General features: G+C 37.5%; 1 protein-coding gene across 1 annotated transcript; it reads left to right on the forward strand.

Annotated features, from left to right (window-relative positions):
- Positions 1-8,034: 8,034 nt before the first annotated feature.
- CHORDC1 (cysteine and histidine rich domain containing 1) lies at positions 8,035-25,534 on the forward strand. The gene is made up of 11 exons (XM_032188633.1): positions 8,035-8,217; positions 14,698-14,747; positions 16,760-16,816; positions 17,282-17,442; positions 18,028-18,128; positions 18,951-19,009; positions 20,775-20,845; positions 21,072-21,177; positions 21,981-22,100; positions 22,781-22,843; positions 23,364-25,534. Exons 1-11 carry the CDS (start codon positions 8,154-8,156, stop codon positions 23,505-23,507), a joined length of 996 nt encoding a protein of 331 aa, XP_032044524.1. The 5' UTR covers positions 8,035-8,153; the 3' UTR covers positions 23,508-25,534.
- The last annotated feature ends 1,802 nt before the right edge of the window (positions 25,535-27,336 follow it).

The raw sequence follows: 27,336 nt of genomic DNA on the forward strand, positions 1-27,336 counted from the left end.
TGACATTTTCTTCTCTGCCCCCTTACTCTCTTGCTCCAACCACATTAATAAGTCAATAAGAGCAGGAAATAGAGACCAAGATGTTTCAGATGACTAATAGAGTTCAGATACCCCAATTAATTTGGTGTGCAACACAAGGCATCTTAAAAGAACCTCAGTTTTCCAGCAAATAGCCATTCAGCACTGTATGAAGATAAAATAACATTTAGTAATCTCAAAGAAGATGCCAAGTATCAATTTAAAGCAAATGGGAACATCCTTGGGTTTCATTAGAACTTTGCAAAGGTTTGGAGAAAAAGGAATTATATATTATTTCTAAAACCCTTGCTTGTACCTATCTAGCAATTCTGCTTTTGTACCATGTATATTTCAAAGAAAGTGCACTGCTGTATTATGCTGAAGAAATTTGCAAAGCATTTTTGAATAAGGTGGTCTCTTTTATTCTGTATTTTAAAGAAACAGGAGGTTAATGTATTGCATGTATCAGTATGGAGAAAAAAACAAAAACAAAAAAAAAAAAAAAAAAAAAAAAAAAAAAAAAAAAAAAAAACAGAGCACTCTACTTAACAGTGTTTTTTCCTTTACATCATCCTTTAACACTTCTCTTTGGTTTTGTATCATAGTTTTGCTTCCCCAAAATTAACATTTTTTCTCCAACTTTTGAAGTGAAACAGTTACAGAGAACAGGAAAGTGTTATGACAATGATCTCGAAACAAGACTATACTATTTTTTATTATTATTCAAATATTTGTGTTTTAATTTGTTTTGGGTTATGCCTATACAAGCTTCTGCCTCAACAGAAAAATACAGGGCTGTTGGAAAAAACTACCCTGAGGTTTTTCATATGCCCAGGTGTTCCCATGTATTCTACACTCAATTTTACCTCTGACAACTTTGGAACACCTAAGTTTTTGCCTAAAACACCCCTTACCCGTGAATATGCTTTCTTTGCATGTGCAGAACAGATGCCTGAACTTCATGATTATCTACGTATCTTTGCATGCTTGCCACACTCTATACACATACAGGTTCTTTTTAACAATGCTTTGTAGACCTGTATCAATATCTCTATCTATACCTACCCATTATTTTTATCTCCTGCAATCATTTGCTGCATTCTGAATCAGCTCATCCACTTTCTTCATCTCTGTAATTGCTGAGGCTCCAATACCACTTCTACACATACTGCCTTACACATACCGCCACAATTTTGTATTTATAACATGAAGAACAGAAAATGGGGAGAGCAGCACGTTGAAATACTCTGTTGTTGTAATCTTTGGTGAGTGTTTTTCTCTGTCAGAAACTTCAGCAGGAGGAGACTATGAAAGCTGCAGGCACTGTAAAAGGCTGCCAATTCTAAAAAGGCCGCTAGCTGCAAAATGTTAACAGCAGTAGGGCTTGCTCTGGGGCTCTTTCTTTTTCTTTGCTTTCTTCTGTAAGTTCTGGCAGCTCTGGACTGCCCCCCTTATTAGCCAGGCAGTGAGACTGATGCTCTCATGAGCTGATATTTCAGTTTACTGATAAATAGCCTGAACACAAACACTATTTTTCTAGCTTATTTCATCACTTTGAGTCTTCCTAATGTGACATTAAAACTCCACTTCCTCCATTTCCAAACTGCCCACTAAGTTAAAAAAACACACAGAGTTACCATAGAAACCATTTCTAAGATACAGAACAATTTCTTAAAGTCTGCACAGGAGTACTGAGCATAAGAACACCGATACAATGCTTCAGAAGGAAGTGAAGGAGAGGCTGTGCTCCTGAGACTGAATTTCTTGCTTGTTTCTCTCGGCGGTGAAGAGTGTCTCTGCTGAAATACGAACAGCTATTTATTTGCACAGTGAACTGACCTAGCAGGGGGTTATATCAGTATCACAAGCCCATCACGAAATAATAAAACTAATAAAAGTTATCCCTCCACATCTTCAAAGTGTAACACTTGTTAAGCATGCTAACAGTATGAACGTGGTGCTGAATCAGCCCAAGCCAATGGAGAATGCTCTCCACATTTGTGCTCGCGTCTGTGGAAGAGTGACAGGATTCCTCTGGATGGAAATAACGTGCTATCTGGTCTTCTCATGGTACTGACATCTTCCAGTCTTGTGATACTATGAGCAAAACATATCCCTTGTCATTTCAGCCTATAAATGACTCCCTTTGGCATTAAAAAGTCTGTAAAAACCATAATTACAATTGCAAAAAAACACAGACAAAAACCAAGTAACAGATCCCACATGCATTCCCAACGCGTGACATCTCAGGCGTAAGTGCAGACACTTTTCTATTCAACGACGCTGCCAAATGAAAAAAATGTCAATGCTATTTGTTCCTGACACTAGAAAAAAATATGTTTTCTGAACTGCATTTCAAAATCACTTTGTATTGAGAATGCCTGCTGGAACACAATTCCGAGCTGTTACAGAATTCTGCTACCACCTTCTGGCTAACAGAAATACTTATCACTTATTTAACCAGTACACACTGAGTTCATAATGTGTTTACTGTTTCTTCAGTCTGCATTCTTCACAACAGTGCCCCATTTTCTCTAACACTGAAATAGGAAATACACCAAAAAATGTTACACCTTTAGCCAGCCTTCCTGGGAAGAAGAAGAAAACATTTCAAGGAAGCCTAAATATTTGAAAATGTTTTAGGTACTTGAAAACTATTTTAATAGAGAAGATTTGATTAAATATAGAAGAATTGATCATAATTTAAACATCTTGACATAAAATTGCTATTTTCCATGTCTTGTCCCTCTCAAAAAAAATGTTGTGGTTCAACCTGGTTTATTTCATTAAGTTAGCAATGAACAGAGACCCAGGGTTTGCATTGCTACAACAATAATTTATAAACTGTGGTCTTGTAAAGTCTTTTGTACACTTCTCCCATTGCAAATGTGATTTAGACCCACTAATTTCACAGTATCACGAAGATGATAGGTATGTTGGCTTTTATTTTAATATAATTGCTTGCAGAACTTGAAAGAAAAAAAAAAAAAAAAAAAGCATTCAATCCAGATCACAGGCTTGTTTAGGTGTGCTACGACCTTTACTACTGTTACAACAATTTGTTTTTAGAACTTCTGGAGCTACATAAGTGCTACAAAATCAGCACTTTGTTCTTTTCAAGTACTTTATTCAAAGCTGGTTTACTGACAAAGTGGAAGTGAAAACATGACCAAAGAGCCCAGGAGTAAAGGTCGTTATTTTCCATAATTTCAACCAGGTCTCTTCATCTAATATAATTCCTTACTGTTGATGAAACTGGTGGACTGAACTCCTCACCACCCACAAAAACATTAGTTATGTATGTATTAGCTTCCTCTAGTATAAAAGAAGGAAAAAGGACAAATCCTTCCTGCAGGAAGGATGAAAAAGATCATTATAACATATACACCACTACAACTTTTTACAAAGTACTTCTCTACAGAACGCTGTACAGAAAGGTACAGATTGCATCAAAGAGTTCTCATTCTGTAGCTAGGTCAAAAGCAAAGGAAAAAAAATAAATGAGAAAACGAGGAGGCATCACTGTATTCTTTGGACTTAAACCATACTCTATTAAACTCAGTAAAGAAAATTCCAGTCTCCTGAAAGACCTCTGAAAACTGATTAAAAAATTATAATGTTTTTTTTTAGATTTCAAAGACCCCTAGAGAATCCAGCTGTAAGTGATTATGCCTCTCTCAAAATGAAATGCAGGCACCTAGGTTACTTAGATGACACCTTTGAAAATTCTACCTTAAATGAATTCCTAAAATCAAACTGTATGCCAGCAAAGCCAGATATCAAAGGCAGGTGGCAAGCCTTAATGAAGCATCTACTCAAATTCAGGCCATGTTTTAGCAGCAAGCATTCAGGTGGATTATTAGAAGTGGGTGCTCTTTAATCTCTCTTACCTCCTGGGAAAAACTGGCATTTAAAAAACATTAGCAACAGCAATCACAGAAGGGGGAGAAGTGTTCTCTCTGAAAAAGCCAGTTGTTCTGTTTCTCCATGAGATGTGACATTTTCAAATGTTCTGCCTGTCATATCTGAGTACATTTAGTTGAACTGGACAGCGTCAGGCTTTTGACTGTTAACTTTTCAGGGATTTACATCTGTATTTGAAAACTCTGCTGAATTTCCTGAAGAAAGGATTTTTTAATTGTTCACAGTCTAATGTATTTCTGGAAATGAAACAGAGCTCCCTGCCCTGACTCTCAATGAGTCCCCAGAGTCCAAGGAAGTTGAGGATGCCCAAAATACACTTTACCACTGACAACAAGCCCAAACATTCGGGTTTCACCCACCTAGCAGCCCTGACATGGAGCAAGAGCCTTAACAATCATTCCCACTCTTCTGTCAGGTTTATTCAAAGCTTGTTTACTCTGGGGCTTTGGGAAATACTCGGATTAGCAATTCTGCACGAACAGTGTCTTGGCTTGCAGACAGAGGACCCCAGGCTCTTCAACAAACTGGCCAAAAAATCAGAAGTTTCTGCATTTTAAGACGTAAAATGAAACACTCTGTTTCTTTACTGATGCACTTTTACAGTCAAACTCTGTTTCAAATGCTTGAAAACTTTTGTATGGTTCCATTAAACATGGGTGTGATGGGATGACATAAATGTTAAGAACAACACAGTGCATGATACTATATCATCGTGGAAAGGATGAGAAAACCTCACATGACAGCGGTCATCTCCGAGGGTAATAAGAAAATATTTTTCATCACAGGATGACACAGGACGGGCACAGGTAACACAGATCACAGGATGGGCAGCAGCTCTTCACTCTAAGAGGCAATGCACATTCCCCATTGTACTAGTTCAATGTGTCTAACTTTCATTTCACAAGAACGTAGAAAAAGAAGATATTGTCACAATGCATGTGTTGCTGAGACACTTCAGTCTCCCAAATTAAAAAGGGTTTTCTCTGAGGAGATTGAACTCCTTCCCCACAAGACAGACTCATTTCATTGCCTGATCATCTAGTTTGACCCCCAGAATAACAAGACAGGAATTTCCTGGAGCAAATCCTGCTTCGGATATATAATCTATGCTTGAAAGACATTCTATCTTATGCATACAGACACTGTATACATAAAATCAATATACGCCGCACAAAGCCAAGCATCATTCTAAAACTTCAAGTAATGGAAAAATAATAATCCTTGGAAACCCATTCCAAAGATTAATCATCACTATTCTTAGGAACATGTATCTCATTTCTAGATTGTAGTTGTGTAGCTTCTTTCCAGACACTGATTTTTCATAGTTCTTTCTGTTAGTCTCAGCAACTCTGTTTCAAAAACCACAATTTTCCATGGAATTATACAGACAATGATCAACTCTGACCCTTCTCTAGAATTATGTTAGAATTCCCCCACTATGAGAACAATTCTCCCATTTTATCATCTATGATCAGCAAAAGAAGTCTGTGGTCTTACTGTCAGTGTGGACTGGCACTGACAGATTAAAGCCCATCCACTTTAGAAGCCTATCCAAATGAATACATACAACTCCAGAGTGGCAGTACTTTCTCATGTGTCTATCTGTTTACTGCAGAACACTGCTTCCAACTTTTTTAGTGTAGAATTTCTGAGGTGAGAAACATAAATCATGTGTACAACTGAAGGAAAAAAAAAAAAAAAAAAGAAGTTATATGAACACTTAAATCTTTCACTGCTTCTCTGGTAAGGCATCTCAGAAAAACAAAAGATGCAGTTCTTAAAGACATCATAAAAGTTCGTCTGATACTCTGGAAGACTTTGCAAATGAAAAAAAGGATAAAACTCATAAAAAATCATATATGCACTTTTAATGTTTTAGAACCCAAAATCAGGAACCAACCATTGGATTTTTCAGATTTTTTAACAGATTTCCAAAAAACAGAGATTTACACACAAGAAGTATTCATAAACATTCATAAACAAAATTTAAAAGCCTATTGTTATCTACACAAGATAACTACCCAAATATTATTTGAATAATTTACTCCACAAATGTTCACAAGTGGGTTGAAAAATTTCTTATGCTTTCTTCTAAGCACAGAAACTGTCTTTTTGAAGTTGTACTCAATTCTGTTGGATGATATTGCGTGATGTGAATCCTTGTACAGAAAGAATATATGCAACTTCAAAAGACCCACTCAATCACAAAACACTATTTGCTTGTATGCTGTTCTGGGAAATAAACAAACAAAAAAACACTCATTCTGTTTAACATGTACAGACAAGACAGATACAGCTCAGTAACCTTCAGAGAACAGATTATGCGTGTGTGAAAATTAATAAGAAAATGAATTTTCAAATTAGTTGTTTGTTTTTAATGTAGCACACTACAGAATTTTGAGCTATGAAACAAATACATTTTTAATGAATTCCCTTCTGAAAAATCTAAGGGTGGAATTCTACGTCGCTGATGTAGTAATTGGGTGTGCACCACATGATAGATACTTCTTAGGAACTGTATGGATTTCTAACTTTATTTTTGTCCCTAGAAGTTTTATTTGTCAATGTTTGAACCAAACTCTATCAATAAGGCAGTAGTAAGAATGCTGTTTAATTGAGTATGCATAATGTTATTAAAACAAAGCATTTTTTGAATTGCTCCATGAATATAATCAGGGCAGAAATCTTAAAAAAAAAAAAAAAAAAAAAAAAAAAAGGGCAGGGGGGGAAGCTGTTTCTTTCTCAAACAGAACCATGGTGCTCACTACGGATAAAATGAAACCAGAGCCACAGGAAGAGCATAAAACTTATTTTACACCTGTAAATTTATGCTTATGTGGTACTCTTGTTGACAGCATATAAGGTGAATTTCATCTTTTAACAGCAGTTCTTGGCCCTAAGACAACAATGCAAACACTCCTACTTTAATTTTGTAATATGTTACCATCAATTTTCTCTTTATAAAATAAGCTATGCAACAAACAGAAACAATTTAAATGCATTATATGTGAGTAAGAGGGCAAAAAACAATGATATTCTTATACCTCTTTGTTTTCAAATTGTTATTACCACATCTTATAAAGCTCCTGCTAAAGGGGAAAATAATATTTTTTCTGCTTTGATCAAAGCTTATCTTACGACAGGCCTCAGTAGGACCTTTATTTTTCTTTAGTAAGAGCTGAAGTACTCGATGGCTTTGGTACTCAACAGTTCTATTAAATATGAGTTTCTTGGCCCAGAATATGTCGATCATTACTTAAGATATATAGATAACAGAGCGGAGAACAGCTCACATGATCTTCCAGTCAGTAGTTGGTAGCTACACTGGAAGCAACCCCTGGTGATCATTTTCGCATCACTTAGCCCCCTTAAAAAAAGCATTTTTAGCAAAAACTTATTCTGCTCATTCTAAGTATCTATTTCAGGATGTCATATGCCTTATGAACACCTATGCACTTCTATTTTAAGAACTGCGCAGTAGATATTTACAGAAGGTTTGAAGAAACCAGTTTGTATTTGCTCACAGGAATGTAGCTTGTTATAATTGTTTAACATGAGCCAATTGTTATGTATGCGTCTATTGTTATACACATCAAAGGAGCCTGGGCAGCAGAGGACACGTCACTCAGTCGGCTGACCGGAGCACTCCGGGGAACTTCCAGGAACTCAAACACAAAAATAATCTTTTTCTTAGCCAAGAACTTTAAACTTCAGGTGTAATCATACTTATTTCTACACAAGCCCGGTGGTTTTAATACATATGCGTAAATATTGTTTGTAAATTAAGCTCACGTGTTCCAGTCACGCAACAAGCAAACTTCCTAATTACATCTTTCCCTGTCACCCAGTCCCTGTTGAGGGGACATCTCAAAAAAAAAAAAAAAAAAAAAATTACAAGAACCGCCAAAGACCGGGCACCCGCCGCAGCCCGCCTACTCGCCGACTCCTCAAACCCGCGGCGCGTCGCCGGTGCCGCCATTTTCTCCCTCCCCCTCGGCTTCTTCTTCCTCCTCCTCCTCTTCCCCCTCCTCTAGCGCCTGCGTATTCGCTGCCGCCCTCTTCCCCTCTCTCCCCGCTTCCTTCCTTCCCCCGACGAAGCTTCGTGAAGATTCCGGAAGGCTCCGGCCGGTTCTTTTCTCTGAGGCACCCGAGCCGCCACCGCTCCGCCAGGCTCCAGCTCTTGTCCCCTGCCACCCAGCGCCGCCGCCGCCATGTCCTTGCTGTGCTACAACCGGGGCTGCGGCCAGCGTTTCGACCCCGAGACTAACACGGAGGGTGAGAGATGGCGGGGGGGGTCCCTCATCGTGCCCTGATGCAATTGGGAAGGGTGAGGGGGGGGGTCTGCAGGGGAGATCTGAGGGATCCCCGGTGCTCGGTCCCGGTGTGGAGCTGTCCCGGAGCCCCGGGCACAGCCAGCAGCAAGCAGTGACAGGGCAGCACCCAGGCTACCTCTGCATCCCCCACCGCCTGTCTGCTACCGCAAACTGCTCCTCCTGGCCTGCTCCTCTCACGGGGAACTGATATTTGTATGTGGTGCTTCGCCTCACTAAATTTAGGGGTGAGTTCCAAGAGGGCTGGGGGCAGCTGGATAGCAAAACCTGAAGGGCAACGGGGAGCCCGCCTGGCTAGTGACAGGTAACAAACTGCTCTCCTGTCAAAAGGAGCAGCTGGTAACATTCAAAGATTCTGCATCTCTTTGTAGGCTTAAGTTTGCTCTCGTCAGAATGCTGTTTGCAGTAACAGAAAGGAAAAGAGGCAGAAAAAAAGCAGTTTTTATTACTGTGACACTGTAAAGGTAGACACTAGAGGCCTTAAGTAACAGAAGTTTTTCTTAAGAGTGCTTCTGAATATTTCTGTGGGTGTTGCATACATAGCAGTTACATTATCAACTATTATTTCATTAACTTACAGTACACATACTCATAGCAGGTAATTAAATGTGTCTTATGATCCATGCTTTGCCATGTGCTCTGAGCTCTTGCTGAGCTTCCCCTGTGCATGCTGGGTGTCCTGTACCTGGTGAAACACCCTCATCATTCCTCAGAGGCTGCACAAGGGTGATCTGAGCTCTCAACAGGCTTGTCCTCAACTGGTTTGTAAAGTAGCTCTCTGGGCTGAATTTCTAGAATGGCTTTTTTGCATTAGCTTAATTTTTAGTGACGCATAATACCATAAATATAACATGATCTAGCATGTGTATGTTCTGTGATTAAGAATCACTTAAACTGTCTTTAATTTTCTGATCTAAGTCTTTTCAAAGAGAAGGGCAGAATTGTGTGTAAGACTTGCTAATGTTAGTAACAGCAAAAGCAGGCAGTTTTGGAATGCTTCCACTCAGTAATCCCTCACAAAGTGGATAGGGTTTCTTAGATTAAAATTTTTCATTAGGATTTCATGACCTGTTTTTGCTATTCAAAAAACAATTCTTTACAATTCCTCTTGTTCGAAAGTATATGTATGATACAAATTGTAGTAGGCCCAATGTAATTGGCATGGCCCTGTGCTAACCACGTGGTGCTTGGATTGAGAAAGACATTTTCTCGAGATTAAGTTGTGTCAGTAAGTGACTGGAACATTTAATGGAGTTCCTGTGTTCTAGACTAAGTAGTTCTAAAGATAAACACAGTTCTTCACAGGCCACTTCAGAAAATCAAGTTTGACGTTTTTTTTGCTGAAGTAGAATGATTACAACTTTCAGCATCACTAAACTTCACCAAGATCAATGGGATGATTACTGCTTAAACATCCAAATCCCTATTTAGCTGTGCTTAGCTGTCAAGTTCAAATATTTCAGAGCTGGGAGAATGTTTCAGCCCAACATACGATGGGGGTTAATGTGTGTTAAACACAAATATATATTCCTTTGATAAGTTTTATATTGACACAATTTAATATTTAAGCATAGTATCAATAGTTATTAGAAAGCTTTTTCTTTCAATGAAAATAGAAAGTAAGTCCTGCTGGCCTCTGGTTGTTTTAGGGTGTTTGTCTAAATTCAGCCTACAGTTGTAGATATTGCCATAGTTATGACTGGTGTAAGAGGCCATTAATCTTCTCAGTAGAATCAGATGGCTGAAATAATATATGCATATATTTTCTGTAGAAACTCATTGTTTCCAAAAAATGAGCAAGTGGCAACTGGCTGACATGAAGGACTCAGTGCCTCTTAAAGAGAGGCAGAAAAAACAGCCTGAGGGAAAACATTAAAGGTATGTCTACACAATTGTGACTGAATGCACAGTTATGAAATAACTTGTGGCGTGCCTACCAAGGTACAAATTTAACATGCATTCTAGGTACATTAGCTGCTTGTTACATTCACGCTGTTAAAAACTTGTGCAGCATCTGATGTGGAAGTTAGAACTTAAAGCCCTTCTGCCCCTTTTAAAGTTAATTATTTTATTTCTTTAAAAATGAACGACCAATGAACATTTCTAATCCATTTCAAGGCCAGGTCAAAGTTTGATGCTAAAACAAAGCTTTGAGGTAATACTTTCATGTAGTTTTGAAAACAGTCCTGCTTAAAACTATAAAAGTTTTTTCTAGTCCTTAAAACTAGAGCTGAAAAGGTGGTGTGCGCAAACAGAACAGACTAAAAGTGTATGTGTTGTGTATTTGTCACAATTTCCTCACCGTACTGCAACAGTTCTTGGTTTAGGCCATAATTTAGAACTTTGTTAATGTGGTTTGATTTGGTCCTTTGCCAGAACAGCAAGACTTACTCTTTCATGATTGTTCATACCCTCTTACCTTGATCAAACTTCATGATGTTGTACCTGTAAGAGAAAGATAATTGCAGAGGTGATGAAAACTACAAATTTCTGAGGTGGAATTGGAAGAAATGGTAGCCTGGATGTTTGGAATTCACGTGCCCGTTCAGCTTTTTTTTTTTTAACTTTGGTCCCTGTAATTCAAACTCTGTTCCTATAAAGTGCACCCTCTGATCCTTTGTCTTCCTTGCAGCATTCTGTTTTTCAGCCTGAGTCTTTCTTTATGAACTCTGTATAAGCTCTATGCCACATTTGTCCTGTTTTCTGCATTTTATTCCAACACCATGAGAAATTCAGTGGAATTCCATGATAGTTTCCTACCTTTAGCAAACTCTTGAAGACATCAACTTTCCCAGGGAACCAAACAAAATGCATCAGATTTAATGAACTTTCATTGCTGCCAGGCTGTAAAGCATACCTTGCAAAACATTGGAGTGTTTCCACAGGATAGCGGGTCTGTAGGTCGTAGGTAGACATAGCTCATTTCATCCTCAAGAATTCAACAGGATTCCATCTTAAATACCTCTGACTTTGCCTGACCTGTACAATTTTCTACTTTGGCATGTAACAAAATGTCTAATAAAGTGCTTCAACAAATCAACAAGGATGTAGAAGTCAGGTAATAGCAGTCCAGCAGTGTGTGCACTGTGAAACTAGGATTGGTTTAGGTAAGAAGTTAGCATTTAAACAAGTGAAAATTTGTGGTACTGCCACCTCCAAAATGATCTGAATATGAGAGGAAAAATTACTTGCTTTGAAAAAACTTTTTTGTCCCTATTAAAGAAAGGTATTAACAGCAGTGGAGGGGTGATACATAAAGTATATATACTGTGTGTGTGTGTGTATATATATATATATATATATATATGTATATATGTATGTATATATGCAGTAAAAACATAGAATATCAACCAAAGCCTGCAAGCTGAGCTCAAACAAATCTGAAACACAACACGTTTCTAACTGCTCAAGCAACTGTTGCTGTGCACTGAATGCCCCTTTTCCCCTACCTAATCTGAGATACTGTTACAAATGTAACGTTTACAGGGACAAGAGTTGTTGGGCTCACTGTGAGTGGAAGTGAGTGACGTTCTGCTGTTCTCTGAAAGCAGAATGGCAGACTGCTTAGTGGGTAAGTCCTGCTGCCTCCTTTTGAGGCACTGCCACAGCATCTTCTCCTGTGAAGCACGCATGGCGCTTCTCAGGTAGCAGCAAGGAGTGGGTTGTCAGCTGCTCCATGATGTACCTCCTGCTGAGAGGGCTTAAGGAAGCAAGGAGAAAGGATCGGACTGGGCCAGTTGGACAAACGGATGCCTGTGTATCTGACCTGTGCGCTGGATAGCTGCCTCTGAATTACTTGATTGTAAGATAGGTCGTGGTCTTGAGAAATGGTGCACTGATTAACAACACCTCTCTCATTTGAAACCACGTAACTGTCAGGGGGTCAAAAATAGTAATTAAAATCTGCTCATTCAGAAGTATTCGTTGCTGCTTAGTTCTTCTATGATGGTGCTTGCGATAGCATGCTTTGATACTTCTGGAAAAGAATAGTTGCTATTTCTTAAAAATAAAAAACTAAGCAGTGAAGTCCTTGGTACAAAGCAGTTTGTCTCTTTGTACAAAATTTTCTTATATTCTTGTGAGGGTTACCAGCATTAGCTTTTCATCCTGAAGCTGAAAGAATTGGTAGAAGTTTGTGGACATGTATGTAAGTCCTGCTGAGGGACGAATGTTCTGAAATATTCCTCTTCCAGCTTGAGGTGGGAGCTATCATCTTAAGGCAGTGTGTCTGTGTCGTGGTTCCGCTCGAGTGGGCAGCCGAGCTCCACCACAGCCGCTCTCTCGCTCCCCCTCCTCAAAGAGGAATGGGGAGAAAATATGTGAAAAGGGGCTCAAGGGTTGAGATAAGGACGAGAAAATCACGCAATAATTATTGTAACGGGCAAAACAGACTCGGCATAAGGAGATAGTAAGATTTATTGCCTATTACTAACAAGCGAGAGAAGTGAGAAAACAAAGGAAAAAGCAAACCAAAAGCACCTTCCCCCCCATCCACCCTCCTCCACCTCCTCCCCCCGAGCGGCTCAGGGGAACGGGGGAATGGGGGTTATGGTCAGTCTACAGCACTTCTTCTCTGCCGCTCCTTCTCAATCACTCTCGTCCCCTGTGCTGTGGGGCCCCACCCACGGGATGCAGTCCTTGATGAACTGATCCGGCATGGGCTTCCCACAGGCAGCAGCTCTTCCAGAACTGCTCCAGATATGGGTCCGTACCACGGGGTCCATCCCTCAGGAGAAAACTGCTCCAACCTGGCTCCCCTACGGGCAGCAGCTCCTGCCAGGTCACCTGCTCCTGCGTGGTCTCCTCTCCACGGGCTACAGGTCCGGCCTGGAATCTGCTCCAGCAGGGGTCTTCCACAGGCGGCAGCCTCCGTCGGTGCAGGGCCACCTGCTCCACTGTGGTCTCCTCCACAGGCTGCAGCATGGAACCCTGCTCCACCGTGGTACTCCATGGGCTGCAGGGGGACATCCTGCTTCACCATGGTCCTCACCACAGGCCACAGGGGACTTCTGCTCCGGCGCCTGGAGCACCTCTCCCCCTCCTTCTACACTGACCTTGGCACCTGCAAGGCTGTTCTCTCACTCCCGGCTGCTGTGTGGAGCAGCGTTTTTTCCCTGTCTTAAATATGCTCTCACAGAGGCGCAAAACAACATCGCTTATTGGCTCAGCTCTGGAAAACAATGGGGCCCTTCCCAAACATTGGGCAGTTTCTAGATCTTTCTCACAGAAACCACCCCTATGGCTCCCTGCTACCAAAACCTTGCCACGTAAACCCACTACAGTCTGTCTGACTGCATTAGTGCATATATATAACTGAATTTATATATATATAACTCTGAATATATAACTAAGGAAGAAAAAGTTGTTCAAAATCTACATTTTTTTTAAAAGTAAAATAGTGATTTGTCTTTAGCCCATTTAATGTCTGTAGGCAGATTGTCAGTAAAGTTATTTATTACTTGTCTTATTTGCCTCATTATTTGAAATGTGATATTTCTTACTGGTGTTTTATGGAGGAGTATTATAAAAATTGTTACTGTTTGTGTTACTTTACATTTTCTGTTTCCACCAAAAAATGCTTTAAAGACTAGAAGATAGCTAGTGTTTCCTGTTATGTTCTTAATCAGATCATTAAAACATTATCCATGAGTATGTGTCAGGGATGTTACATAATCAAAGCAATTATATTACACTTCAAAAATACATACATTAAGTAAAAAATGAGCAGTTACTGCATAAATAGCTGTAATGTTGATAAACATCTGTGAATATTAACAGTTCGGTTAACAGAAGAGGTATTTCAGCGTGGTGTTTGTACAGAACCTAGTAATAATTAGTGGTATTCACATGGCTGAATTGTGTATGTTGAAGATTGACCTTTGACTTCATGACCTTAAACATCTAGGAATCCACCAGTGATAAAAGAACAAGGTAATTATCATGGATAATTTAATGAACTCTGAGTGTTTCTAGATAGAAGGCCTTGATCAGGTGCAAGCAGATGTATGTGATCATGTAAATGAGTGTTTTATGTCCATCGTGTGGCCGCAGGGCCACCTTTATCACATCACTGAATTACTAATGAGGACTACTGTTGAAAGCAAGGGATGATCTGTAGAAAGTTTACTTCCTCCAGTTACTTTTATAGAAGTAAAGAATAGAAGTTACTTTCAGGTGTCTGTTTTGTGATTTACATTGTATAATATGGGGGGGAAGAACTCGATTGTTTCGGTTTAATGTATGTACTCAGAAAGCTTGTTCTGTGAAGTCTGCATTTTCCTTAATAATCATGTGCACTTGGGTAAGTGGTGGAACAGCTCATGACATACCTGAATTGCAAGCATGAAATTTTTGCTAGGTTTGTGATCAGATGAATAAGAATTCTTGGTATGCCTAAATATTAATAATAGTCATTTTCTTCTAGATTCATGCACATATCATCCAGGTGTACCAGTCTTTCATGATGCTCTCAAAGTAAGTACGCAAATATCTTTTTAAGTCTTATCTTTCCGTATACGTAAAATGGTTGCTTGTTTTCCTTTTTCTCTTTTCCCAAGTCTGTCAGTTCTGTACAGTAATGTCCAGTCTATAGCATTGTAGCAGCCCCATGAAATTAGAAAACCACACTTACTTAAAGGTGCAATAGGAACTGAAAACTATTCACACGATTTAAATGTTATGCAAGTCTGTTTGACTCATGTTTCTGTTAAATGACTTTAGATGTCTCTACAGTTTAATTAGGATCTTAGAATAGGTCTCTGGATATGTTGAGAGGAGTCATACTCCTTTCAGTTAATTCACTTGATTGGAATTTAGACCAGCTGCCTGCATTTACATGACTAGAGCACTAATATAAATGTGACATTTGCCTACTGTGGAAATTGTGTTCTGTTAATCTGATAAATTTATGTGTGGGCTAAGATGGGACTGCTTACCTTTGCCCCTGATGGAGCTGTCTTGGGGCTACATCTTCAGTAGTGGAGTACATATACCTGGGACTGTCTGTAGTGATCAGGCCAACTGCATAGCCCATGTTTGTTATATTAAACTGTTCTGCTTCAGGATCTACTGGATACATCCAGAATGCCTTATGGGAATGATTTGACAGAGAGCTGATTAGGTTGTCCAAAACAGTACTGGAAATCCTTCTAACAATTTAATAGTATATGGTCAGAAATCTGGGGTCCAGCCATGGAGTCTGGCACTGTTCAGTGTACTGACATAGATGTAGCCTTAGTGTCCTTTCTTAGGGATAGGAACTGCTGTTTGACTGAGCTAGGGGGCAGGCTTTATTTTTTTATTTTTTTTTCTGATGTTTAGGAACTGCTTCTAGCAATCCATCTCAACCCTGTCCCATAATGTGGGTGTTTGGGGTGCTTGTGTGTGCTGGGTAGCACGTTTTCTGTGAGCCAGTGGTCATATTGCAGGGCATGAGTGTAGAAGTGGCCACAGTGTGCCACTGGCAAATTACAACAGGAGCTGTTGGGACAAATGTGATAGACGATGGCAATTTGTTTTCTAAAAAAAAATATAACTGTACTAACAACACAGTATATAAGACTTCTGCCTAATTACAAGGACAGAAGTTAAAAAATTTCTTCAAAAGCTTGTGTTTAATTTCTCTTACAGAAGCACTGTTCTTAAAACAGGTACTGCTTCCCCTCTTCTTCCTAACTCTTGGTCTAATTAAATTTATCATAATTTTCTATGAGTAATTTTCTTCCTGATGTGAATTGTAGATGATTGAAAGTGGGCATGGGTGGACGTCTTACTTCTGTGACTGTAGAAATAATGAGCATTTTGAGGATATTTTAAAACTACCTACTTAAAACCCAGTGGCTCATTGCTTAAGCACTCAACATGCTAGAAAAGCATATTTGTTGTACAAACTACTGGTTTCAATAAGGTTCTTTTGAGTTTTGAGATATATTATTCACAGTATCAGGATAATTTTCTCTGTAATTGGGTTTCCGATGTAAAATAAAAAAGTTCTCAGTTTCTGCACTTGAATAGATGGCTATGCAGTGCAGACCTCCAGTTTATGGAGGGAAATGAGCAGTTTAAAGACTTGCCTAGTGCTCAAGGAAGGAAAGTATCCTCATCATTTTATAAAGGGGGCTGTACATTATGCCACAGGTTAGTCTCAAGTATAATATTTGTTCATCCTATAACATCTATAAAGATGTTACTTTATAGGATAAAGTTAGATATCTGTTGTTTTTTTTTCCTCATACAGAGTTGGTGCTTGTCATGGATGTTGCCTCATGTTTACTGCATTTACTGATTAAGGCAGCTCTAACAGGTTTCTCTGTCTTTTAAAAATGCAGATGATTACAGTATTGTCCAAAGAAGGGGATAAAATAATTGGTGATAATGAAATGCCACATCTTATAAAGCAATAAAACTGGTCTGTTGCTTTTTATTGTCTGTTGCTGCAAAATAAGGTAATCACGCTTGTTTTGTTTTTTGTTCAAAAATGTTCATAGGGTTGGTCGTGTTGTAAGAGAAGAACAACAGACTTTTCTGACTTCTTAAGCATTGTGGTATGTACTCATGATTATTACAATTTTTACACTTATCAAATCACAGCTTGCATGTTTAAAAATTGCTTAATTTTGTTACAATTGTCTTAAATCTTGAGTACGCTACTTTTCCTGTGGTAATGTTGAAGTTGTCTCATTTTTCAAGTTGTAATGAATATAATTAATTCCATAAAAGTCTGTTTGCAGTCTTGTTAATAATGAAGGGTCAATGCGTTGTTTCTTGTTCCTTCACTTGATTTTGAAAAGTATGCATTTTTATTTAAAGTACTTGCAAATGAAGATATTTTTCATCATAGTTATAGGATTACATTCGTGGCCAATGTTATGAGTTGGGCTAAAGTGGAAGATGGTCTAAAAATATAAAAAAAACATGTGGCTTTTGATAGCTTGAAATTGTGCACACAAAATACATTGTATATCTGTGTGTGTGTCTGTATATAAACAAACATATCCTTTCCATAATAGGGCTGTACAAAGGGTCACCATAATAGTGAGAAACCTCCTGAGCCTGTTAAACCAGAAGTCAAAACTACCTCTGAGCGAAAGGAACTAGCTGAACTGAAACCCAAATTTCAAGAACACATAATTAAGGCACCAAAACCACTGGAAACAATTAAAAGACCGAGGTATTGTATATAATAATTTTATTTTTTTTTTTTCAAAATTTGTGGTTGGTTGACTGAGTTAAACCTTATTTGATTAGTGTTACACAGCCTGTACAGTGTAAAAATTCCCAAATTATCGTTAAAAGAGCTTGTGTTTGGTAGCAGTGATGATGTTATCTTTGTCTTTACAATGAGATAAAAGAGTTGGGGTTAGGACAAGGTATTACTGGATCTCTCAACACTTAACTTCTTGGGAAAATAAACAGTGGTGTAAAGCCTCATAGTTTAGAAAGCCACTAGCAGTACTGTTTACCGTGTCTAACACACATAAAAACAGTAGGGTGCGTGCATGTAGATTCCTTAATCTCTCTGGTTTGATTTTATTGTTGTAGAGTACTTAAGATTTCCTGTTGAAAACTAAGACCTTCTAAATTTCTAGACTGGTTTCTCATACAGAATACGAATGGGCACTTAGCAGTCTAGTTTGTTGTTGTAAGGGAGATTGGAAAGGAAGAGTCTTATTGCAAGATTGAAAGTTACTACTCTGTCATTTTTTGTAAATTTTTTTTTCATGAAGTTGACATGAATACATGGACATTTTTTTAGCCCAGATGAGCCAATGACAAATTTGCAGCTGAAAGTATCAGCTTCCTTGAAGCAAGCACTAGATAAGCTGAAACTGTCATCAGAAAACGAAGAGAAAAAAGGTAAGGATATAGGCAGGTTAAGTAGGTATATGACACTTCTTGACAAATAAATAAAGATGCTATTTTTTGTTGTTTCTGAGGTGATTATTTGACAAAGACAATATTCTGGAAAGCACTTTTCTGTAAAACGATAATCAAAGTTAAATGTGAACAGTGTGGGGGCTTGGGTATTAGGAGCGGTATGTTCCCATGGCAGTTACTTGAACTGCCTATTATGTAAGATATCCTGCAATAATGAACATGATGGGAACATTCATTTCTAAACAAATGGCTCAAAGAATTTCCGAGAAATGAACTGTACTCCTTTGCAAACATAATACCATATGATGCCTTTCATAAACCAGTGAAATTCTGCTGAACACTAGCTGGTTCTCCCTTGTCTACTTTCCATCTTTTTTTTTTTTTTTTTTCTCCCAGAGTGCATTTCAAGTTTGGTTCTTTTAGAAACACTTTCTAACTTCAACCTATGTCCATTTGTGGTTATTTTATACCCTTTTGTGCTTTTGCTAAAACTGTCATTTTGCTATTATTTCTCCTTGATCAATTAATAGCAGGAGCCTTTTACAGTCTCAGTTTTACCAAAAAGATTAAAAAAAAAAAAAAAAGTGATTGTAGTTTTGTAATTGTTTCACTTACAGTTATTGAAATATTTGCATAATTTCTGTTTCTTTGTACCTTTCTTGCAGATTTCAGTGACAAGCAGAAGATAGATGACTTGTTTTTTCTAATCTTTTCGATTCTTTGCAGTTCTCAATAAAAGCCAAATATTTTGTACGTTGTATACTTCAGTTGCTTTTTTCTTTAATATGATTCTTTTTGCAGAGGAGGAGAGTGATGAAATCAAGATTGGGACAGCATGTAAAAATGCAGGCTGTTCAAAAGTAAGTGGTTTGGTTTCACTGTTACACTTGCTTGCTAAACTATTACGTGTTCAGTTTTGTCTTGTTTTGTTTGTTCCCCATCCCCCAGTACAAATTGATTGGAAATAGGATAAATTCCATCAGGCTTAACAAATATACATTCAGTAACATACTTTACTATTGACAAATGTGGGCTGTTTTGTATGGTGGATGTAATAGGTATCAGATGTTTTGTTTTTTTGAGGTCCATCACGAACTCAGAATCATAGAATGGTTTGGGTTGGAAGAGACCTTAAAGATCATCTAATTCCACTCCCCTGCTATAGGTAGGGATACCTCCCACCAGCCCAGGTTGCCCAAAGCCCCATCCAGCCTGGTCTTGAACACCTCCGGGAATGGGGCATCCACAGCTTCTCTGGGCAACCTGTGCCAGTGCCTCACCACCCTCTGAGTGAAGAATTTCTTCCAAATATCTAATCTAAACCTACCCTCTTTTAGTTTAAAGCCATTCCCCCTTGTCCTATCACTGCACCCCCTGACAAAGAGTCCCTCCCCAGCTTTCCTGTAGCCCCCTTCAGGCCCTGGCAGGCTGCCGTAAGGTCTTCCTGGAGCCTTCTCTTCTCCACGCTGAACAACCCCAACTCCCTCAGCCTGTCTTCATAGGAGAGGTGCTCCAGCCCTTTGATCATCCTTGTCGTCCTCCTCTGGACTCTAATACTTCCATGACTTTCTTGTGCTGGAGGCCCCAGATCTGAGTACAGTACTCGAACTTCTAATCATTAAGCTTACCAAACATGCAATACTGAAGTGTTTCAACTTAAAATGTTAAATAATATATTGGTGAGATGTAGCTTACTGATAGCATTTGAATTGCTCTTGATGACCTGAATGTACTTCAGAAACATCTGCAAAGATGTTCATCAGCATCACTTAATGCTTCCTGCCAGAAGAATATATAACAATTTTCTTTGCCAAAGAAAATTGTTATAACACTTCTAGCATTGAAGTTAGTCTTCATGTTACATGGTCTTTTAAACTGACACTGTTGTTTTGTTTGCTTGTGGTGTGTTTTGTTGCATTTTTTTTTTTGACACTTGTTTTGTACAGAACAGGAGAGTCAAATTGAAATAGGTATTTTACTGGACATCTGCAACTTTCTGAAAGTTTCTAGTGAAACTCTGGTTGGAAAAGGATTTAGAGCATTCACTTGTTTGTGTTAGGAAGAACTGACATGATACTCATTGTCAGGGATGCATATTGTTTGATTTGCTTCTGTTTAAGAATCATAGATCATGGGACCACGTAGGTTGGAATAGACCTTCAAAATCTAGTCCAATCATCAGCCTGACCTACCAAGTCCCATCACCAAACCATGTCCCTTGGTGCCACATCCATACATCTCTTAAATAGTTCCGGGGACAGGGACTCCACCACTTGCCTGGACAGCCCGTTCCCATGTTTGACCACCCTTTTCATGAAGAAATTGTTTCTGGTATCCAATCTAACCACTCCTGGCACAACTTGAGGCCATATTTTCAGTTCCTTCTCCTGAAAACTGAGTAAAGGAATGGAAATTCGATTTGTGCTGGACCATGCAGCTTTAATGTATTTCCTTTGAAGTACTTTATTTCTCTGAATTTTCAGAGCATTTTTAAAGGTCGATGTCTCTGAGATAAAGTGATCTTTATGAACACTTTTTTTTTTTTTTTTTTTTTTTAACCCTTTGGTCCACTTCCTATAATAGTAAACTAAGTGCTTTTATTTTCTTATTTATTTTTTTTACCAGACGTACCAAGGACCGCACAGCACTGAAGATGTGTGTATATACCATTCTGGTGTACCTATATTCCATGAAGGGTTAGTATTCAGTTAGCTTGATTTTTTACTTTTTTTAATTAGTCTGTTACTGCTTTCTTTGTAGATGTTACCTTGTTTTCATTCTCTATTTCTCACAGTCGAAAATGGTAGTGATTGAAAAGGGTCTCCTAAATTAATGGTAATATTGCATAAAGGAAAGATCTTAAGTATTTACAATAGTGTCCTAAATATTGTTTGTTAATTACCTTCTTTGCAAACTTTAAAGGATGAAGTATTGGAGCTGCTGTAAAAGGAAAACGTCTGACTTCAACACATTTTTAGCTCAAGAAGGCTGCACAACAGGAACACACGTATGGACTAAAAAGGATGCAGTGAGTAGCATTAACGTTTGTGCTATAGCAGGGCAGATAAAGTCCGTGATGTTACCTGGTTTGGGGGAGGGGTGTGTATGGAAGGGTCTCTTTCAGACTCTCAACAGAATTTGGGTTCTGTTTACATGTCTGGTTTTCTGGTTTGAAGCATACTGGACGTCTTGGTTTGACTACTAGTAGAGCAAATAGAGAGCTTCTTAGTTTATAGCATTGAGATGTTGGAAAAAAACCTGCAGAATTAAAAAGCACAAAATATTTCCATTCAAGGTTTAAAAGATTCTCAGAGAAAATCTCAGAATTTAATAATGGAACTGAGTGCTTGAGTGCTTTCTTTTTTTAAAAAAAAAAAAAAAAAAAGGCATTCTTGTAAAGAATTCACTCACATTAAGAAACTATTTATTAAATGTGTACATATTGAGATAATGGGCTTCTAGCCAATTGGAGTCCCTGCTTTCTTTCATTCCTTCCCACCTTCCCGCTGCCTGCTGGATAACTCTGGTTTTGTAAAGGAGAACATGTTACTTTCATTCCATCAGAGTGTTCCTGCTTCTTACCATAGTCTCTTTCATGAACACTGTTTTCCTCACTGCTATTGTATGTCAGGGTCCAGTATCTGAAATAAAGAATATAGTTGGTTTTCTTTTTGTTGTTGTTTTATAATAAATATAAATAGAGGTTTGCACTCTCATCTGAACACAGGGTATGCTAGCTATGTTTAATGGCTGTTAAAATAGTCCTAGGATTTAATTCTGATTAATACTCCTGAATGTTACATTTTTCCCTGTAACCTTTTATTTATATAGGGAAAGAAGGTAGTTCCATGCAGGCATGATTGGCACCAGACTGGAGGAGAAGTGACTATTTCTATATATGCTAAAAATTCTGTTCCTGATCTGAGCTATGTAGAAGCAAATAGTACAATGGTGAGTTCCTACCTTAATATGTGATTCCTTTCTAATTTGTACAGAAGCCTGAAGTTAGAAAAATACAGTTTCTGCTTTATTTATTAAGGCAGAGGTAGAACAGCGTAAGAATCTTTTCTGAGAAACAGCTTTTTCTTGACTTTTGCGTTTGTTCAAATACACACAGCTTTTTTTTCCCTTCTTATTTGGACATCCTTACCTAAAAAAAAAAAAAAAGGCATTACAGGCTGCAATATAGCATTACAGAAAAATCTTTAGACTTCTGCAGTTAAAACCTGAATGTGATGGAATTCCATCATCACATGTGTAAATAATTATAGATTTGTAATTTCATTGTATTTGGCTTAAAGTAATTGAATATTGTTCTTGATAGTGTGCACTTTCATGGGTAGTCATATTAAACAAGTGTTAAAATGATACTTCTGTGATTTCTTAATCATTCATTTGGAAAAAATGAAAAAACTTGCAGTAGGTCTATATGGCCACTATGGTACACAGACTAAGATACTTTAACACAATCTATTAGAATGTATTTTCCACTTCTGTGTATGAGGGACAGTTTGATCACTTTGTTCGTTGTAGGATCTGAGTCCTAATATGATATATTTTACTTAAACATACTTGAGGTGTCTCATGTCTTACTAGCCTGATAAAATTTTCTGTTGTTTTTCCTTTTTAAGTTAAATATTCATATTGTATTTGAAGGAGAAAAGGAATTTCATCGCAATGTGAAATTATGGGGAGTAAGTATAAAACATTGTTTCTATTTTTAAATAAAAAACACACCACAAAACTAACAATACCACAAACCCTCAGCTGCTTCTCTATAAAAGCAGTTTTTTTTCCTTGTTACTTATTGAAAAAAAAAAAATAAATTGCATGTCATTCAGTAATTAAATGTAAATCGAAATCTAGTGCCCCAAGTGACTGGGCCTGACATCAACTCTTATTTGAGTGGAAGGTTAGACAAGATGACCTCTTGAGATTCCCGCCAACCTAATTTGTCCTAAGATTCTATTCTAAATAAGATAGTGGTGTTAGATAAAAACTCTTAATGTTATGTAATTACTGTTTTATATATGTATTAGACCTATATTTATATTGTACATACATGTTCATAGCTTGGGAGCGGAAAAGGGCTGGCTTTTCCAGATAAGAGGGAACTCCATCTACCTAAACATCTGCTGAAGTCTAGTGATAAGGTACTCTTCTGAACTTAATTCAGTTTTTGTAAAGTGAAGTGTGACGTGTTTTCTCTTTCAGGTAATTGATGTAAAGAGGAGTTATGTGAACATGACAGCTACAAAGATTGAAGTTACTATGAGAAAAGCAGAGCCTCTATTATGGGCAAGTCTTGAATTACCAGTATCCAACACAGAACAAAAGAAAGAGAATTCAGATCAATAATAATTCCAAGAGACAAGATATATCCCATCCTGAAGTGGTGACTTGCTACTGTAATCAAGTATTTAACGTTTATATAGATAACTTTTTTTTTATGCTAGACCTTATGTTCCACTTTAAAAAAAAAAAAAAAAAAAAAAAAAAGATGCACAGTAAATGAGGGTGTCAACTTGAAGAGTAATAGAAGAGTAATAGCTGGTTCTTCTGCTCTTGCTTCCGTGAGTGTATTTATTCTAGCTGGAGCGTCTCAATGGGAATTTAAAATAAGAGCTATTGCCCTGTGTTTACAACCTTACCTACTATGCACTGACTACCCAAACAGATAAGCTTTCAGTCCACAGTGTGTGTTAATTTTTCAAGTCTTCTGTTTAGACTGGATCTGCTTGGTAGTATGTTCAATTCAGCACTCTTCATTATGAAGCATACAGTATTACAGATGTGAGTTTTTGAAGTGGTAAACATGCAATTTCACATCTAAAATAAAAAGGCACATAAAAACAAACGTGAAAGAACACTTGTAGACTTCCATTTTTGTCTGCTGAAACTAATGTTTGTTTCAATATCTGCTGGCTGTAAAATAAAAGGTATTTTAGTAAGTGTTTCAGTATTTCCCGATTCCTGCTGTCTTTCAGGTATAAAAGCAGATCAGATTAAAATAAGAACAAAGATGGCAAGAGGGGATTTTTCCTATTCTCCTAACTTTGATACTTGAATTTTTAAATGTAAACATGAGTGGACAGTGAATATGGCTGAATAACAGCATCTCAGCTGTAGAAAATACACAAACTGCAGAATATTGTAAAGTTACCCAGCTACTGTATATATTTGACAGTCTTTACAATATGTATTCGGTCCTGTTCTGCAACATTCAAAACTATGAATTTTCTCAGAGTGGATATTTTTAGGAGGAGAAGACAGTATGCACTGTAGGTATCTTGGGAAAATCCTTTCTATGTAGATATGCAGAGCTCTTTTTCCCAAGGATAGTAATCTAGGAACAAAATTTACGGAATAACTGAAATCTTAGGAGAAACAAACAAGCTTTCAAATGCCCGTCTCAAATCATAATCGTACTGTTAAGCTAAAATATTTTTAAAATATCTTTTTGAAGAGCATAGGCAAAATTGTAATTTGAAATCAGGACCTTAAATTTGTTTTCAGTTCTGCAGCAATAATGATTTGTAGCTGAAAACAGGATAGTTTTAAAGACTTCTGTCTTAGACTTCTGTCTAAGGAATAATTCATGCAGTGATATTGGTTTCTATTTCTGCTTGAAATCGTTCCTTAATTTTAGATTGTAGCTGAAAGAAAAATGCTTTAATGTGTAAGTCAACCAAAATATATATTATTATTTATTGTGCCAAAATGTAAATATGCAAACAAGTAGTCTTGTGGGCTGTGGAATATGGTGGAATATCTACCTTGGCAGACCTGAAATGAGTCCAAGAGAAACAGTGAAAGTAGTAAAGGCATTCTGAAGTCAATATGGATTTCTCAGATAGTGTTTCCAACAGGTATAATTTGTGTTGAGTTCAGAGTTCTGTCTTCAGCAGTACTTGAAATTCTTGAAGTAGTAACATATGCATTACTGAAGAAACCAGCCCCAAGCACCAAAAAGTAACACTGATGTTGAAATCTGTTTTAGAGCTTCTTTACCTTTTTCCTTATTGATTTGGAGGAAGTGTGGTTGCTTACTCCTTTGGGCCCCTATTAAAAATTCAAGTGCCAAGTTCTGCTTGAAAAATTCCATCAAATTTTAATAATTCCTTTTAAACAAAAATAAATACATTTGAAAACACCGCATGCAGTGAAGTGCAAGCTTACAAAAATGTATGCCTGCAGTTGCTCCTCTAAAAATTGTTCAGGTGTTCCCCACTGAATTCTGAGCCAACAACGGGAGCTTATATTAGTGTAATATTAAGAACAATTACTTCAGCGGATTAAAAATTCTAGATACCTGTAACTATTGGCATGCCATCTGTTTTTTTGGTTTGGTTTGGTTTGGTTTTTAACATTTAAATAACTGCAAGGGAAACAGAATTTCTTCAAAAACAAAATTTATTTTTAAAGCAATCCTTGTGACTCTTGAGTATACTAAGCACTTAATTGAGCAAAATCTGGATGAATGGACTTTTGCTTTAATGTTGTAGACTTTGGGACCTTGTAACTGTTTTTTATACTCCTTGAAACTAGATTCTGCTAGAAGCAGGATCAACATTGTAGCAGTGAGTGGAAGAAAGCTCCTGTAGACAATGCCCTCAGTTTTGCTTTTTTTTTTTTTTTTTTTTTTAAGTGTTTGTTATTCATTCCTTCTATTCCTGTTCATACTCTCAGCAGGGAACAACAGATGCCTCAGGAATTGCATAATAACTTTTCCACCTCAACGACAATATAAACACTTTTAAAATGCACCTATTTAAGATATTTAAGGACATGAGCAAACAAAACCCCAGTTTATATAAGGCAAAAATGTGTAGATTTTACAAAAAGCAGCCTGCTTCTCTATGGCTTATGATGATTTTCAAAAAATTAAGCTTTCAGATGGCTTGTGTCATGAGTCTTGTTTAACTGCATTCTTGGCAGCTTTTTATAACTATTTGTGTGCATCCATCATCAAGCTGCAAAAGCTGTATTGCTGAATTTGAGTACTTTGAGCAGATCATAGTGGTTGCTCAGAACAGTCTTAATCAAAACATGCTGGTGTTTTACAAAATGACATCTTGATATGGCTAGTGGTATCTATTTTCAATAGAATTGGGTTTGACTGGCTTTTATTAGTAAATGCAGGGGGGAAAGAAGATAACTATGGTGTATGAGAATAATCATAATGCTTCTCAAAAGCAAGTTTTGAGAACTAAGCTAAACAGTCTTGCTCATGTAGGCTGTCACCTATTTAATAATAGTGAAATTAAATCGGGAAGTGCAAAAGGTTGTGTACTGGGATATGTGCAGTTCAGTTTGCCCTTCATGGTTTTGAGAGTTGTCCTGTGTTTAACAAGTTGTTTAAGTTGTGGTCTAGCTATATTTTTATAATTATAAGACTTTAAAAAGCTATACTGTGTTTCAGAATGGGTTTGCATATTACATGTAGACAGTACATTATATGTCTCAGATATGACTGTACCAGGGGCGTGTAAAACTTCACAATACATTTTTAATGAGACAAAAACTATGTGGGTGCACGAATTTGTAACAGAAATCTTAATCTTTTTCCTCATGCTTAAGCCCATTTTCCTACCTACTGTTGTATGTCTAAAACAGAACGTTTCCTGGAGGAGTTGGAGTTCATTTTTAATGTTCACATGCTGTTAGCACTGGGCTGTTCAGATACTCTGTTATATTTTACATGGCACTGATGTAACTTCACAAAAAAAATCTTCCATCTCTAAGACGATCTTCTGGAACACTTGCATTATCAAGTCACCATTTCAGTAGTTTAGGGACTAGTTATATTAGGAATTTTGCCTTGAAAAAACATCTACTTATTCTATGTAATGATGCATTTTTTGCTTGCATTCTTTACAAATGGCATGATTACTGGTTAAGTACTGTACCTGTTAATCAGTTGTCTTTCCCTCTTGCTACTATTTTTTTGTCTTCATTCAGGAAAGAGATCCTATTTAAAGTAATGAGTTACGTGTCTGGAACACTGTTTTACGGCGCTAATAATTTTGCCATTATAAATGAGAGTCTTGAATTACGGTTGGGGGGGAGAGATGTCTTTTTGCATGGTTGTTTGATTCTGCACATTCATAAAACTTAAAAGCAGAAATTAATCTCATGTCTTCATGTTCCATTTTTTTCTAAATTTATTCAATAAAATTCTTATTAC

This window comes from Aythya fuligula, chromosome 1, assembly GCF_009819795.1.
Source record: "Aythya fuligula isolate bAytFul2 chromosome 1, bAytFul2.pri, whole genome shotgun sequence".
Lineage (NCBI taxonomy): Eukaryota > Metazoa > Chordata > Aves > Anseriformes > Anatidae > Aythya > Aythya fuligula.

What these genes read in the sequence shown, in the direction of transcription:
- CHORDC1 (XM_032188633.1), top strand. Translation starts at nt 8,154, where the DNA reads ATGTCCTTGCTGTGCTACAACCGGGGCTGCGGCCAGCGTTTCGACCCC. An exon ending in AGAAAACGAAGAGAAAAAAG is followed by an intron (nt 18,129 to 18,950) that starts GTAAGGATATAG and finishes TTCTTTTTGCAG; the next exon opens with AGGAGGAGAGTGATGAAATC. An exon ending in AAAATGCAGGCTGTTCAAAA is followed by an intron (nt 19,010 to 20,774) that starts GTAAGTGGTTTG and finishes TTTTTTTACCAG; the next exon opens with ACGTACCAAGGACCGCACAG.